This window comes from Melampsora larici-populina (genome assembly GCF_000204055.1).
Source record: "Melampsora larici-populina 98AG31 unplaced genomic scaffold MELLAscaffold_18, whole genome shotgun sequence".
Taxonomy (NCBI): Eukaryota; Fungi; Basidiomycota; class Pucciniomycetes; order Pucciniales; family Melampsoraceae; genus Melampsora; species Melampsora laricis-populina.
This window is the reverse complement of record NW_006768782.1, coordinates 259,121-276,949: the sequence shown is the minus strand read 5'-3', so window position 1 is coordinate 276,949 and position 17,829 is coordinate 259,121. Positions and strand designations below refer to the sequence as shown.

Here is a 17,829-nt window from a genome sequence, read left to right as displayed (position 1 = left end):
GACAAAATCCCCAGTAGTAAATCTGATCTATAGAATGCAAACAAAGTACCACATTAGTCAAATCAAGCTGCAATGTCCATGATGATGATCCATAAGCACAATGAATAATATAGGAAAGAAAATTGATCTTTGAAAGAATCAAGCACAAACTGATAATGATATATGGCAAGTCAGAGTCTGGCACAAGATAAATTTAATCAATGTGATAGTGTGTCTGATGTTAGTGAAGTTTGTTTTGATTTCACACCCATGATGTGTCCACAAAGTCAATATCAAGTTATTGAAGAAGTTGATAGGAGGAAGACTCAAGAAATCAACACTAGCAATTTTCTAGTTGGTAAGTTTCTTAGGATAAGACAACAACTTACTTAGATTGAACGTCAGCTACCTTGATAGCTAACTGAACCAAGTCTAGATCTCATATGCAGGGTACTCTTAAGCTTTCTTGGTGAGTTAGCAGACGTCCAATTCTATACTCCTTGATCTTGTGTAGTTTGGAAGCTACACAAGACGTGCGGAGGTCAAAATTTATGTATGACAAGGTGTCCTTTGGCAAAGGTAAGCTTGAAGATGCAAGTGTCCTGCATGCATGCACTTTTGTCCTTCTTGGGCATTCTTGTGGTTGGCAAAGGTAAGTAGTATGTCTATTGGGAACGCTTGATTGGAGCACCCAAGGCAAAAAAGGGACTGTTACACAACTTTACACTGTTTTGCTGATCTTGGTTAGTAGCACAGTGGGTAGTTATTTCATACAGATATGGGTTCCATGAATTTCTAGAGACTACCAAAATGCCAGAAAGGCAAGTTTTGGCAGGTAAAATAAACTTGACTACATGTGTGTTGCTTGGCACACACTCCAATGTGTAGCAAAGGACTTTTGACAACAAAGCACACTTTTGCCTGTGAGGGGAATTGGATTTTGGTGATAAAATCTGTTAGCATGCTTCATTGTCATAAGTTCCTTACTGTACAGCAGAGTGTGCAAGAAGCAGTGTGGGGCTAATTTCAGCTTACAGGTGAAAGTCCAAATTTGCACTTCCGACATTCTGGAAATTTCCAGAAAGGTGATATTTGTATACCATAAGTATAAAACTACATGCCACAATTCTCATATTGTTTTCTAGCTGAGTAGTAGATGAGCTGTAGCCAAAGAAAACCATTTTGAAATTATAGCAGCTCAGCAAAAGGAAGCTATGCCACACTTGTAAGCATTCATACTTGAAAGAACACAAAGGGATTCTTAGTAAGGTAACAGAAGAATCACAAGTGTGATGAAAGTAAGGTACCTTGAGAAGAACACAGAGAGTTCTCAGCAGTATGTAGGAGAACACAAGTGTGATGAAAAATCAGATGTACCTAATGATAAACAAAACAAATGTGAGAATGAATGAGAAAAGGAACAACAAAGTTAGGCAACATTCATTCTTATATAACCAAGAGCTTGTGTAAAACCAAGGTACAAGATCATAGATTGAAGAAGGATACAAAAGTGTATGATTTCAGAGAGTAAATGAAACACATCATAAAAGAAATCAACTATGATGAATATGATGTCAGAGAATAGATGAAACACATCATAAGGAAAATTAACTATGAAAAATAGATCAGAAGAGAGAATAAGGAAGCTAAGGTAATTTGCTCAATAACACATGTCCAGCCCAAAAGATAATTAGAAGAAACAAAAATAAAATTGGGTTGTAGATATTTCAAAGTTCCATGCAGTCACACCAACACACAAGCACAACAAAATACACCAAAAAAGTATGCTTTTTGTTGTATTGCAGGTCAAATACCCATCATGTACATTTTGTTGTATTTCTTGTACAGTCCCTTGAAGACCTCAGAGTCCTTGAAAAACAGTAATTTGGTTTTTTGTGCTTGACTGTACCTGAGAAGAGTTTAACCATGATGATTTCAAGTTAAAACTTGTGGTGGTAAGAGTATCCCCAGCCATGCCCAAAATTTGTGCCCTACAGATGAGTCACATGGAGAGTTAGAGAAGTGTTTGAGGTATCAAAATTGATTGATCCACAGTCATAATGACCTACAGTGTGACTGTTAAGCACATTCTGACATAAATTGAATGACTTTGTGTAGTGTTTGTTTGGTGCAGGATTTGGTTGTATTGATCAAAATTAAGGTGGAAGCAAGCTACAGATGAGTTGATGGAAGAATCCAAGATAGGACAAATTTGTTCTACTTTGGCTTGCACAGATGAAAATCCCTAGTTGAATGAAGATTTAGGTCTCAGCTGTGGATCCTTTTCCCCTGAATTGGTGTACAACATGGTCTACACCACATGGCTAGGGATGCTTTGATGCCTGTCATAAATCATTCAGGATTAAGATGGCAAAAGAAACATAAGCAAGATAATCAAAAGATGTAATGCTCCCTGGATCTTGTTGGTTTTGTTGCAGAGTGTCTGCAATGTCCCACTACATTTGAGGATTGCAACTTTTTTGAGGTTACACCAAAGTTGAAACACAATGCAATTTGTTATGTTGTGCCTTGTGTGTCAAGTCTTGGAATGGCACCAAATGTCGCCTTCATCCCATATTTTCCTATCATACAGCAGAAAGCTGTCATGTTTCTTCCGCTGTGATTTTTGACTTGCCAAGTCTTTGGAGTCTTCTACATGAACCTTCAAGATTCACAAAGAATTGTGTAGAGTTTTAATCTTTGCAATCCCTGTTCTTACATTGAAGAGAAGAAAGAGGCATGTAGAACACTTGAATAAGAATAAGTTAAATAAACAAATTGTTCACTCAACATATAATAAACTGGAGGATCCAGTTCATTTTTTTAAGATGAACAAGTTATTGATTACTAAGCAAAAGCAAAAGATTAAGTAAAAGAAGCATCTATCAAATCAATGAAGAACTGAACATTCTCACTCTACATTCTCACTATTACAACCTCACAAAATCGATCAGGAATAAAGAAGGGATGAGTGTTAAGGAATCAAATTTGAAAGATTCCAACAAATCAACCCATACATGATCCCAACATATTCCAAAGGAGAAAAAAAATCACACAACATCAAAGATTATTAAGTTGAAAACACATAAACACACAGATAGGCATCCACAGATGATGATTATTCACACGCAGATCAAAAGGAAAACCGAAAAGTATTACTGAAAAAACTACTTGATGAGAAATTATAAAGATTGTTGATAGAGAGACAAAATACATACACACAAAGGGTCATAGACCATTACATAGAAAGAGAAGGAAGCCTAGAGAAAGGAACAAACTGTGTTATAAGGAAGCAGAAACTGAGAAATGTTTAAGGATGTTTTTGGGTTTATGTGAAGAACATGTTATTCAGATGAGGGGATAGATTACGAATTATAATTCAGGGAAACAGACAGAATGACAGACGGAGTAAGGTTATAGGAAGATAAAAGTAACAGTGGAAATAAGGGAATCGTCTATCAGTCCAGCACTCTCCAGGATCCACACTGATCGAGCTTGAAATGAAAACCGAGAGATGAGATGCACCCAAAGGGTAAAGGAAGAAAGAAAGAAGGCTATACAACCCATAAAAAGTACGACAGATAAGTACGAAATTCGATGAATCAAGAATAAATAAAGATCGACAATCAAGAAGCTGTTTGAAATGCGTCCAAAATTGAAAAGAACAAGCAAAAACAAAACTAGGATGCCCGACAAGGAAAAGGAGATAAAGAAGGCTTGTTTCAGATCCACTTAGGATTATTGGACGTTGGCCGTGAGGATCCCATGCCGGATCCGAAGGCCGTGGGGTTCGAGCCAGACGAGGTACCAGGGCCCAGAGAGTGAGGGACTAGATCAGATGAATCTTCCTCCTTGACTATCAATCCAGCATGACTACTAGCATTTGGGAGCGCGCCGGAGACAGATGTGGGTAGTTCTTGATTCTGATTGAGGCTCGCGTTAGGATGCGGTGGTGAATTAATAGGGTCCGTGGTGTTGAGGGCAATCTGCTGTGCGGGCGCCCCTGTCCACTCGGGGTATCGCACCGGCACCGGCGTCAAAGAATGCCTGAAACCGGCTGGGGGGGAACCACACGTATCAGCACTATACAATTGGGCCCGTGCTTGTGAAGTGAAGATCAATCCACTTACTATGTGGACTGCAATCCGATGAAACTCGTGGCTGTACACGTCGACAATTACGAGATTCACCTGACAAGTTCTGGAGCTCATCCTCTGCCTCCCTTTTCAGATGATTCACCTGTCCTCGTGCATAGTTGCCAAAAGCACCAGAAGTATCTGTAGGATTTTGAGAATGTAGTGAAGGAGAAGCTGGCACGGGTGCTGCGTAAAGTGCAGGCGAGGATGTTTGATGGGTGCTGGATGAGGAAGTAGATGGGCCTGAAGCTAGACTATACACCGTGCCCGTGTTAGGATTGAGTGGAGGCGGATATGGGTACGAAGGACCGGAGGCAGATGACGGCTGACTGGCGGGAACATTGTAGGGAAATTGATGGGGACTATTAGACGAAGGCGGTGCTGGCGGAGGCTGTGGTCGAGCTGCTTGTGAAAAAGACGGATATTGGCCGGAGGGAAAAGAGGATGATGAGGGGTAAGCAATCGATTGGCCTTGGAAGGAGGGTAGAGCTTGATATGGATTGTAAGAATTGGGAATCGTGTGACGACGTTCCGATAGATCCTGAGGTGTGTCAAGATGGCTATGCGTCAGTATCCGCGAAATGCTTTCACCTTCTAGCTGGTCGACTCACGCTGCTGGATGAACTCGAGTTCAAATAATTAATTTGTGCTTGCTCGTATCCCGACCCTCCGCTCCTGGGCTGGGGTGGAGCTGAGTACGGCTCAGCAAAAGCCATAGCATGACCAGATCCCGACCAAGCCGGCGATTGTTGATCGATATAATTACCTCGGGTCATGAAGGAGAGACCGACATTGGGATATTTGGGAGCGTGGTGGAGGGCGGTTCCTGGCCCCAGTTTGGCACCAGAGACTGCAGGTTGGATAACATGGACATACTGAGCCAGGTTTGGTATCAGTAATGGGTAGATTCGATCGGCGATCCCGTATTGCTCCGACAAGGTGACAGCACGCTCGTAAGGGATCCTATAAAAAGGCAGGCAATGGTGTATCAGTGATGAACATTGAATGATGCTGTTTCAAACAAAAACTCGAAACTCACCATACACCTTTCAAATGCATCGTCCCATGCTTGATAACCTGCCTCTGTTTCTCGTTCTTCAAGATCCCATCGCGTTTCCCACGACTTATGCCGGTCAAATTGAGTAACTTGGTGCCGTTGACCATATTCGTTTCTGAAAATATCCAAGTAAATACCACATCAATCAAAACTTATTCCTCAAAGCAACTTGACCCTCTGGCCGTTGACAACAAAAGAACAGTAATCGGGAACAGCAACGGAGGAAGACAAGATGGAGGGACAATAGATCATGAGGGGTAAAGGGGAGAGGCACCATATGCGGGTAATGGAGCAGAAGCCTGGAAAGGTGACGCATGATTGTCTTGGGTGAATAAGACAATTAACCAGTCGAATATCTTGCTCACCTTTTACGCGACCAATACAAAAACCACCGGCATCGATTTGAAAATAAAGACTCTTCTCTTCTTCCCAATTCTTAATCTCAATATAACTCCGGACGGCTTCAAGGACAGCCGGATCAAGATCATGAGGTGAGCTAGTAGAAGTATGAGAGAGATCCGGAGCCTCCGGCATGGGTTGAAATTTGTAGGTCTCATTAGATGGGATCGACGGAGATTCGAAGGATTTCTCGTACCCACTCGCGGAATGATTAGTGGTCGTGGGTGGAGTATGAAGACTATTGGGAGCCACAGCTGTGGGTGGACCGGAAGAAAGCAAGTGGTGATACTGATCGGAATGGGCGTCAGCGTGGGTTTGCGTATGGGTAGGAGGATCAGTAAGCTTGCGGACGTCCTCTAAATAAGACGCCTGAGGACTGTCGTGGTTGAAGTTCGAAGTGCCCGAGCCCGCATGTTGGAGAGTGCGGCCCACTGATGAATACGAGTTGGTTAAGCCGCCAGCGCCAGAATGCAAGTCGTAAATTTGACGGGGAGAAGCACGTTTGAGAGATGAGCTTGCGGCGGGATGAGGCAAAAAATGATGTGGATGCTGCTGCTGCTGCTGCTGGGGTTCGGTAGGGAACGCGTCCTCGTCCGCGCTCGAGTCTTCGTCAGAATTGGGATGCATGACCCCACCGAATTCGGCAGCAGGTAGTTGAGGGGTGATCGAGTAAGAGGAGGAAGAAAGCCCTGGGAAAATGGCCGGTGGGGATGATGAAGTAGAAGAAGAAGATGCTTGCGGCGAGAGATCTTCAGCTCCAAAGCTGTATGTAGAACTAAAGGGAGGGGCCACTGAGGTTAAGGACGAATAAAGCCAGGGGCCGACAGCGGCAGCGGCGTCTTGAACAGGATAATTGTGAAGCGGATCGGTGGTATACGGGCGAGGGGACAGGGTCCGATTCGATGAGATGAGGAGCATGACAGAAAAGGATAGCGTGCAGAGAATAGCGGATGAGGATGAGGATGATGAGTGGGGTGGAGAGGATGTGAGTTGGGCGGTAGAGTGGTATTTGTTAGCTGTTAGCCTAAAAAAGAAATCCTAATCAGCCCAGCCCAGGGAGATGGGGATAAGAGGGTGAAAATCGACAGAGACACGTCTAATTGATGCAGTTTGGTTAATGGGTGTATGGATGGGTGTGGATGTGTGTGTATGCTTTTTTTGATTGACTGATTTCCTCCAGAGTCTCTCCCCCCTTGGATGACAAGAGATTGTTAGAAGACAAGGGATAAGAAAAAAAAAAGACCGTCGTCAAGAGATGTGGAGATCGTCGGTGATTGAGATTACAGAATAATAATTGTTCAAATGTGTAAGAGGAGCTGAATGGAGTGATTGTCAAGTGTGCGTTTAAAGTGATGATCAATTTTAATTCCTTGTATTTTTTATGGCTCACCACTACTGAAAGAAATATTGATTCTTTCGATTCTAAATTCTAGCCGCTCTACCACAGCCTTCGAAGTGATGCAGAGTGACAGCAAAAAAAGAAAGGGAGACAAAACCAAAAGGAAAGCCAAGGAAGGAAAACGGATGTCGATCACTGTTTGGAATAGGAGACAGATGAATACCCGATGTGATGAAATCAATTGAATTCTGATAGGTCTTGATTGATGGTAGATGTGATGGTCTTGCTCCGATCGATGCGAGGGTGATCTAAGTTAGAGGGAAGATGATGATTTCCTTTTCTGTGCTTTAGTTCCAAAAATTGATGTTCAATATCAAGAAGGGAAATTGATGCGGTTAGAGAATGGAAGGGAAAGAAGCCGGATGAGTCAGTTAGTGGGGATACTCGTAGTCTTAAGTGGAGGTCTTATAAGCTATATGTACGGTTTGCAAACACAGAGAGAGAGAGAAAGAAAAGGGCAAAGATTGATATACAAAAAAAGGGGAGAAAGAAATGTAAAGTGAGATGAGTTGATTACCTTTTAAGGAAAATTGGGATCCAACTGAAGTAATGATCCAATCAATCAATAAATCAGTTTCATTGATGATGGGTGATTGGTGTTATTCTAAGTCTCTCTTCAAACTCTCATCCTTGCGATTCTGACGCTGAAGTTTTGAGTTTGATTCTGCTTCTGATGCTGATTTTAATATCTTATCCTTGGTGTCCGTCTCGCCCGTCTTTTTCAAGCTTCCTTATCATTCATACAATACAGCTCACTGTATGTGATTGGTTTCAAGCCGATCAAAAAAAAAGAAATCAATTGTTGCTCGCGACAAGAAAAAAAAAGAGATCTGCCCCTCCCCCCCTTGAAAAAAAATCAACAACACCAACGGAGACGTTCAGTGAAGAAGACGTGGTTCGCCGAGTTTTCAACAAGGATTTAGGAAAATTGGATGATTGTTACAAAGGAGGAGGCTGAGGGGAGAGTGAGAGAGAGAGGAAGCGTCACAAACCTTATTGGTGGCGGCTGACGAAAGATCTGAAGGAGATTTGATCTGGAGGTGGAAATCGAGAAAAAGAGGAAGGGGTGAGGCATATCGAGAAGAAGTCGGATGAAAGGCGGAGGAGTGAGACGATGATCGGCGTAAGTGCGGGCCAAGAGAGACGAGAAGATAGGAAAAAAACGTTAGAAGGATTCAAAATGGAACGTACCGGACGGGGGATGGTGAGTTCGGTGAAGTTATAAAGCAAAGTGCGAGGGAAAATGTCAGGGGGTTGCGGTCAGCTTTGGCTTCAAACCCATAAAAGAACATCCAAACTTGAAAAGGAGAAGGGAAGAAAAAATAACAACAACCCACCAAGTCTCACAAGCACATATACAAAAATAGCCCAATCAAAACAAGGAGGCTGGTCAATGGTTCTTTGATGATCAAAATTGAGGAATCAAGCAGGGTTTATAATATCACCAGACTCTTGTGATCGAGAGTCAGAGGAGCAAAAGAGAAAGAAGTGATGGATAAAGGTTGCAGATGAAGTTTGGTAAGAAGAAAACAAAAATAGTAGATAATAACACGCGGGTGAAAATGAAAGAGGAATATGTGATATGATGATGAGATGAGGTGTATAAGTAATTTAGATGAGAATGTGAAAGCAAGAGTTTTACAAAGAGTTGCTTAAATTTGTTTAAGTTTGAATCCCATGACACATTATCTTTCTAAGAGTGATCTGCAAATGCGAAAAAAAAGGTCAAGAAGAATGAAGAGGGAATTGATGATCTAGTGATATGTAAAGAAGATTGAAAGTTTGAACTTTCTTGGTAACTTTTACTTGACTTCCTTTAACTGTGAACTCTTGACACAAGCTCGTGGAGTCGTACAAACTTGAATTCGGCTTGAGTGGCAGTATATTTTGATGATAGAAAACTTGTACAATCACTGATCCTCCAAATCGGATCTGTAGTGGGCTTGAATTCAAGAAACATTGGTACCAGGAGATTGAATTTAAACCTATTTAAACAGATGTTATTATTTCACATATCGTGAATTGTACATCCTAAATTATTTCTTATGTTGATTGAGTGTGCTGGTGTGAGATAACAACAGATAATCAGGATTTTCAACTTTAATAGGACAAGATGAGAAGAACAGATGGATTGAATTATGTATGTAGAAGTGAAATCTCAGCTGTGTATGGAAATTAGAAATTATGGAAAATAGAAATTAATGGAAGATGGTGGCTCTGGATGATAAAGTTTTGAAGGATTCTATGAGCATCAAAATAGCCAGACAAGGTGGTGTCCAAAATATGATGAACTCAAAACCAGAAAAGAGAAGCAAAGAAGGTGACTTTGAAGTTGAAGCTTGTGCGTAATACGTCTTACAATTCTGGTGATTTTTCTCTTCAGAGAAGATTGTCCTTCTTTGTATATTGTATTTCATCCTATCATACTTAGTTCGATTCAAAGGTGATCCATTTCGATTTTCCTTTTACAATCGTAAACAGAGCATTCAAAAATCAATTGAAGATCACCGAATTCAAAGGTGTGGGATCGAAGTATACAAGTCAAACTTAATCCTTATAATTATCAACTTAATAAAGCTTAATAAGTCGATCGATTTCACTCCAATACAAATCAAAATTAGTCTTCATTACAATTTCTCATTTATCAACTCAAAAGTGGAGGCTTCATTCAATTGATTCGGTCTTGAGTTTTTTTTAGTTTTGGTTTTATGTATAAACCACATGTTCGATCAATTACGTAGAAAATTCATAGTTTCACTTTTGGTGTTCTCCTTGAGGCGAAAATCGAGTCTATGTACCTACCTCGGAGGTGAAATCATACGATTCATTATCTCTTTAACAAGCCAAGAGATGATCGAAAACGAAAAAAAAACAAGTTTGTTTTGAGATTCGAACAAACTATATTTTCCGGTTTCATATTTTCAGACATTTTCTTCATGCCTGGAACAAAAACTCGTTCGAGGGTTCAAAAATCTAAACTCTCTTATGATTTACCTCACCTTAAACTTTTCCTTACGATCAGGGAAGAAATAGGTTCAGTTCCATTTGAGTCGTGCTCACAATAAGCCGCCTGAGAGCCTATCAATGACCTTATCGAAGCAAAACTATGTGCCGGTTTGGTACTGATCAGGTGATTGATAACATATAGTTAGCTTGACACAAAGCCGTCAGTAGTGTTACACATCTGATAAATCAATGGTCAAGATTCGACTTGCGGGCTCATTGAAGCTTACTGTGTCGGCGTCAAAGTGAGCACGGCCAATGAGGAGGTCACGCGGTTTTGGGTCTATCGACCTATTTCAAGCTCGTTATCGAGACCAGGTAGCCTCAAAAAGATTGGTGGTAGTTGGAACGAATGTTTTAACTCACAGGAATCGGGGTAGGCGGGTAGGCTTTGTAAGACGCTGTGATTTTTCGGGAAAGACGCGTCACCTGATTTCCAAAAGAACTTACTAAACCACGGTTTTCAAGCACAGCAACCATTCTGCTATTCTCTTCTTTGATTGATTCTTCTGTGGTTTCTGGTTGTTCTTTTCCTCTCATTCTACATTATTACTTCTGAATAATTGTATCATCCAATTTCATTCTCAACAGTTTTTAGCTCTCGTTTCTCTCAATAAACATCTTAGTAGTTTAAAAACTTGTTAGAAATTTTTTCTCCCACCGTCCCACCCTCTGATTGGGGGACTTCGTTATCTTAATTGTAGCCACCCCATCGGGCTTTCGGCATCTCTCTCTGCAATTTCGAGTCAGACCCTCCGGGGCCGTCCTACGTTAAATCAGTAGCGTTGTTGAAAACTCTAAGTCTGTCCCAAACCTCGCGCCAATACAATTCCCAGTTGATATTGCCCTTTTGAATCATTCTCAATTTCATGGTGAACAGATCCATATCATTATCGTGAAAGCTGCAAGTAAAATACTCGAGGTATATATGCTTAAATTGGCATTCATTGATCGAGCTACCAGCGGACGAGGGTGTCAGTGTGTGACAAAAATTAAAATTATCAAATTTCCCCCCTCGAGTACATAATCGGGACGGACTTGAGGAAGTCATAGTTTTCAGCTCACAACAGCAAGATTTTCAGCCATTTTTATTTTATCGCCCCTTATGAGGGTTTCACACCTCATCAAATCTCGCTTCCAGTCACTCATGGCCTCCTTAACTAATAAAATAGGAATGTGCACGTGACTGATAAGGAATCACAAGTTAGTGATGAATGAGAGCGCTTTGGCTAGATATCACTAAGGAGTGATGAAGAAAAGAAATGCACCTGATAAGGAATCACAAGTTAGTGATGAATGAGAGCGCTTTGGCTAGATATCACTAAGGAGTGATGAAGAAAAGAAATGCACCTGTTGGAAGGTAGCACGAATAAGACACAAGAATGTTTGAGTAAGATTACTGAGCACGATACGCATTAGTAAAAGAGAGAAAACATATAACTACTAGCTAACCTGATAAGGAATCACAAGTTAGTGATGAATGAGAGCGCTTTGGCTAGATATCACTAAGGAGTGATGAAGAAAAGAAATGCACCTGTTGGAAGGTAGCACGAATAAGACACAAGAATGTTTGAGTGAGGAAAAACAACATTTACACGCAAACAATAGTGCTCTTTATAGTGATAACTTTCCGATACATAGGTTACAATCTTTGATCAGGTTTGTGTCTCTCATGCGCTGCTTTGGGACAAGGATCAAACGTATATGATAATAAAGAGAAAAAGAAGAAATAGAAATAGAGATGAGAACAGAGACGTTTAGATACTAGGACCAATGCGGACAGGTTGCTACGTTGCTTGATCAGGATGTTGGCCATTGGAGTTATATCTCAATACCCCCCCTCAATTGTGAACATCCCAAGCTGTGATTAAGTTGGTAAGATATTGATGTTGAGGACGCGGCAAAGACTTCGTACACACATCAGCTAACATCTCCTTTGTTGGAATGTAGGTCGGAGTAATCAAGTTTGCATCCACCTGTTCACGAATCCAGTGAAGATGAACAGCAAAGTGTTTCGACCTATCTTTAAATAGTGGGTTCTTCTGCAGCGCAAGTGAGCTTTGGTTATCGCACAAGAACGGGGTACCTCCAGTTTGCGGACAACCTAAATCTTGCAATATTCTTCGTAGCCATATCGTTTCTTGCGCTGCTTCATACGCAGCACGATACTCGGCCTCCGTAGACGAGGTTGAGACTGATGGCTGTTTTCTTGAACGCCAACTAACACTGCCATTTCCTACTTTTGAAATGTAACCTGACGTTGAGCGCCTGGTTGCAGGGCACCCAGCATAATCCGAATCCGCATACACCTTTAATTCCACCTTTCCACCACCTAAAACTAAACCATCTTGATAAGTGCCTTGAAGATACCTGAGTACGCGCTTGAATGCGGCCCAATGCTCAGTCCCGGGTTTCTTGAGATGCTGTGCGAGTTGTCCAGCGGTGAATGCCAGGTCAGGTCGCGTACACAGGACTAGGTAATTCAGCAGTCCAACAGCTCTGTTGTAGTTCTGGCCAGTTTCGAGAAATTGTTCGTGATCTTCGTCGGAGGCTGGTGAGAGATAGGTTCCGGGAATCATTGGAGTTGAAACCGGGTGGCAGTCGGTCATTCCGTACTCCTCGAGCATATTGAGGATATACTTGTCTTGAGTGAGAGTGATAGTACGCGCTTCATGATTACGTTCCAGCCTCATACCTAAGTAGAAAGAACAAACACCCATATCCTCCATCTGAAAACGTGATTGAATGAGCTGTGAAAATCTAGCCGTGTCTTTACCCATGATGAGCATATCATCGACGTGGACATGGACAAAACATCGCCAAGTTGGATCATTCGAAATGAAAAGACATGGGTCGGACTTGGAGGGAGAGAAATTGATAGAGAGAAAGAATGATTTAACCATATTGTACCAACAGCGTGGAGACTGTTTTAAGCCATACAGTGATCTGTTTAAGAGTAGGACGATGTTGTTACCGGTGAGTTTAGATGAGTACCCTTGAGGAATTTTGATGTAAAGAGTTTCTTCAGGTATACCGTTCAAGAACGCACCCACCGCATCCATGAGTCGAAGTTCAAGGTCCTCAATACCACAGATGCTAAGTGCCATACGCATACTTGCCGCTCTACCAGTTGGAGCATAGGTCTCGTTATAGTCCAGACCAGGTATCTGGGAGAAACCTTGGGCACAGAGTCGGGCTTTATGTTTGATGACTACATTGTTCTCGTCCGTCTTTCGTCGAAAAGCCCAAGTCGTACCCAGAGCATGAGCTCCAGCAGGCAGCTCCATTTCAGTGAAGACGCCCATGTCAATGAGTGCGTTGAGCTCTTTTGAAATAGCCTTCTTCCACTCGGCTGAGTCAGGTCGAATCATAGCTTCTCGATAGGAGTGCGGTTCAGAATTTAAATTGGCTAAATTGGCGCGACGCATCGAGGTGAGTGAACTAACTGCATAGTTGGCTCGTCTTCTAGTAGTGAGGATATTCGAAGTGTCTATGGAGCTGGTGATGGCTTTAGGAGCAGGTTCGGTGGCAGGAACATAAGCGAAACTGGGACGACCAGTGATGGTATCATTCGAAGGAGGTTCTTCGTCTGAAGGTTCTTCTTCAACTTGAGGTTCGACTTGAGATTCGTCTTTGACCTGAGGTTCTTCTTCGAGAGGTGGGTTACCTTCACTTTGAGTTTCAATTTCAGGTGAAATATCTTCAGGATTTGCTGAAGGAGAAGCGGAATGAGGTTCGAGAGGAATTGAAGTAGACATAGATAAATCTTCATCCTCTGAAAGTGGATGAATCGGAGAGGAAGGAGGAATTTCTTCAAATAAGTCATCATTGATGTCTTCAAGAAAATTCTGATCTAAGTTGCCGAACTTCTTGTTGAAGGCCGACAGAACCTGAGGATCAGAGAAAGGAAAGATTTCTTCGTTGAAGACCACATCGTGGCTGTACACCACTCGATGATCATCAAGCAAATAGACACGATAATTGTGCATTGTACCTTGATAACCAAGAAGGACTCCCTTCTTTGCGACATCAGAGAACTTGCTGGTTCGACGTTCCTTACCAACGTGAACATACGCAAGACATCCGAATACACGTAAGTGAGAGTAAGAAGGAGATTTTCCAAACCAATTTTCGTAAGGAGTAACGAAATTGTCTCGAGCAAAGGGAGTAATGTTTTCTAAGTAGACTGAAGTGGAAACTGCTTCGGCCCAGAAAATGAGTGGTAGACTAGCTTGTTTAAGCAAGGCTCTAGCCTTCTCAGTGGTGGTGCGATTGCCACGTTCAGAGATGGGATTTTGTTGAGGAGTAAATGGAGCGGTAAAGTCCATTTTAATACCTTTGTGATTAATGAACTCAGTGAACTGTTTTGAAGTGTATTCTCCGCCGTTATCATTGATAAGTGATTTGATTTTAAGATTGGTTTGATTTTCGACAAGTGATTTAAATTGAACAAAATAAGAAAAGGTTTGACATTTAGTTTTAAGAATATAAACAAACTTAAAATTGGTCTTTTGATCGGTAATTTTAAAGTAATAACGGCCACCACCCAGAGAAGGAGGAGAAATGATGCCACTTAAGTCACTATGTAACACTGATAGACGTTCACAAGCAGCAGGAAGATGGCTTTTAAATGGAAGACGATGATGTTTGGACAGGATACAAGGTTCACATGAATCAGAAAAAGTGACTCCAGGAAAGGCCTTCTCCAAAGGGACTCGTCCAGGATGGCCTAGGCGCCTGTGAAGAGTGGAAGCATTAATTTGAGGTGAAGCTTTGAGTGAGAGTTGAATTGACTTGCCCATGTCGAAGTTAACTTCCATAACTCCACTCTTGGTGTCCCCAGTGAGAACCACATCAGAGCCAACAACAACGTTAAAGCTAGCATCCGGAGTAAAGTTGAACGTGCAGCCTTTTCGAACCAAGGCGACCATGCTAACAAGATTTGTTGATAACTGAGGTACGTGGAGACAATCAGTGAAAGATACGGGTTTTCCTTCATGGGTTCCAGACACGGTTCCGGATCCGACGGCGGTGATTTGTTGACCGTTGGCGACATGGATGGTAGCGTGACAAGGTCTATAATCAGTAAAGCAAAGTCTCGAGCTAAACATAGATTGCGAAGCGCCTGAGTCAAGAACTGGTTTTCCGGTGAGAGTTGCATTGAAGACGTAAGTAGTGAGAACCGTACCACTAATGGTTGCATTGGCTGAGCTACGATTTGAAGACCGATTGATGTTGCGGATGGGTTTCAATTCAGGATGGAGTTGATAGCATTCAGTCGAAGTGTGAGAAGTCAAAGGATTGTGGACACCGTTTAAACATCGTTCGTATGAGATAGGACGACGTTCAGCAATAAGAGCAGAAGGAGGAGAAACAGCACTAGTGGGTTGATAGTCTAATACGATTTGTTGAAGATGCTCAAAGACTTGGTTTAGAGTAAGTAGAGTATCGGCCGTTTCAGCTGTGTGAGCTAATAAATCACGAGTGGAATGATAGCGAGGCGACAATTTGTACAACAGCATATGAGCTAATATGTCATCATCAATCTTGAAGGATACTTCAGTCATCTCATGAGTGATTTTTCGATACTCGGTGAGGAAAGATGAAAGAGAGTTATCTGAACATTTAAGATTAAGGAATTTTCTGAGAATACGAGCACGATTACGTGCTTTGGTAGAAGCATAAAGTTTAACTAATGCGTCCCAGATGGCTTTGGGGTCTTTAATGTTAGTGGCATTGATTACCAAAGCTCGATTCTCAGGACTTAGCTTCCTCGAGATGAATCCAGCAGCTTTCTTACGTCGACGTTGATAGTCTAGTTTGACTGCAGCGGAGGCGTCTTCAGCTGGTTCAGGCTCGGTTCCGTCGACTATGGAATCGAGGTCGCCTTCCATGAAATGCGCTAGCATTAATGGCGACCATCTTTGCCAGTCATGCTCCAGAGGAGTTATGTGCGTGGCTTCAGATGCGGAGTTGTGACTCGTCATTACTTCAGTAATGTTGTTGTGATCGTAGGTGATGGTGTTAGTTGGGGTTGCAGGTGCGGACGAAGTTCGAGATTGACCGTCGTTCATAAGATGATATAGATAGCGCTGAATCTGATTAAGATGATTGTGCTGGGCTCATAACCTAATAAAATAGGAATGTGCACGTGACTGATAAGGAATCACAAGTTAGTGATGAATGAGAGCGCTTTGGCTAGATATCACTAAGGAGTGATGAAGAAAAGAAATGCACCTGATAAGGAATCACAAGTTAGTGATGAATGAGAGCGCTTTGGCTAGATATCACTAAGGAGTGATGAAGAAAAGAAATGCACCTGTTGGAAGGTAGCACGAATAAGACACAAGAATGTTTGAGTAAGATTACTGAGCACGATACGCATTAGTAAAAGAGAGAAAACATATAACTACTAGCTAACCTGATAAGGAATCACAAGTTAGTGATGAATGAGAGCGCTTTGGCTAGATATCACTAAGGAGTGATGAAGAAAAGAAATGCACCTGTTGGAAGGTAGCACGAATAAGACACAAGAATGTTTGAGTGAGGAAAAACAACATTTACACGCAAACAATAGTGCTCTTTATAGTGATAACTTTCCGATACATAGGTTACAATCTTTGATCAGGTTTGTGTCTCTCATGCGCTGCTTTGGGACAAGGATCAAACGTATATGATAATAAAGAGAAAAAGAAGAAATAGAAATAGAGATGAGAACAGAGACGTTTAGATACTAGGACCAATGCGGACAGGTTGCTACGTTGCTTGATCAGGATGTTGGCCATTGGAGTTATATCTCAATATTAACATCTTGTTTGTCTACTGGTGCCGGTTTCAGATCCTCGCTGCCAGTACATTCATTGTCAATTCAACTCTTGGACACCGTGTTTTGGGGGGTTCAAGCCCGCCTCGAGGGGTCATGTATTCAATTAGGTGTTCTAGCTACAATTTCTTACAACTCCTCTGAGTGAGTTTGATGAATATATTGTACGCTAAAAAACACATGAGGACATGTAGAAGGTTCAGACGAATATTCTTGCGACTGGAAGTAAGCTTTTATGATGTCTAGAACCCTCTTAATGGGCAATAAATCAAAAGAGACCGAAAATCTTGCTGTTGTCAGTTAAAAGGGGGGACTTTGGCCGTAAGTCCCTCCCTCGTCCCTCAACTACTCGGGAGGGGGGCACTTTGATAAGTTTAGACAAAGTACGAGCTGATGATGAGATGCTATCAGGCGTCTATTTGCGAAATACAAGGTGATTGAAACTTAGTCACAAGGGCTTCGAGGTTTCAAGGCGCCTGATATCAGAAAATCTTCTCATCATTGACGGTACATATTCGGTTATACTGACACCAGTAGATGACTCCAGAGTTACGTTGCAATTTGCTATAATTGCGTGTGATTTAAGATATATCAGAAAACAAGCATAACATTCTAATTAAGCGCCGTGATCTCATAGGTTTGAGATGATAAAAAAACTGGTCCTGATATCTCCTCAACTTTGTTTAAAGAGATATTGAACTACAGTCGCGATAAGAATTTACAAAAGCTTGACCAAAGTTGACCGCAAAACTCCAGCAAGTTGGCGGGGAATTTTCGACAATCTTTTCTGAATTGATGGTTATTCACTCAAACTTGCTATGATGGGGCATTGATTCTCCACCACTTTTTCGAGACCACCTTAAGCCCGAATCTTTCATTCAACTTGAAGCTTTTTTTAAAATCAATGTTATTGAATTCCTGATAACAAGTACCAAGGAAGTCGAGTGAATTTTGCTTTGATTATCGGGTTTCAAGAGATTTAGAGTTTGTACTTGATTGATGATCGGTTTCATGAACATCATTTCTAAAACAC

The 17,829-nt window shown here is 41.8% G+C and overlaps 1 protein-coding gene across 1 annotated transcript; it reads right to left on the bottom strand.

Moving 5' to 3' along the window:
* Positions 1–5,165: 5,165 nt before the first annotated feature.
* MELLADRAFT_31636 (uncharacterized protein) lies at positions 5,166–5,604 on the bottom strand (the record flags this gene model as incomplete). The annotated part of the gene is made up of 2 exons (XM_007409930.1): positions 5,166–5,287; positions 5,538–5,604. Coding segments are annotated over 2 exons (189 nt in total), but the record flags the coding sequence as incomplete, so codon positions are not given.
* Between the last annotated feature and the right edge of the window lie 12,225 nt (positions 5,605–17,829).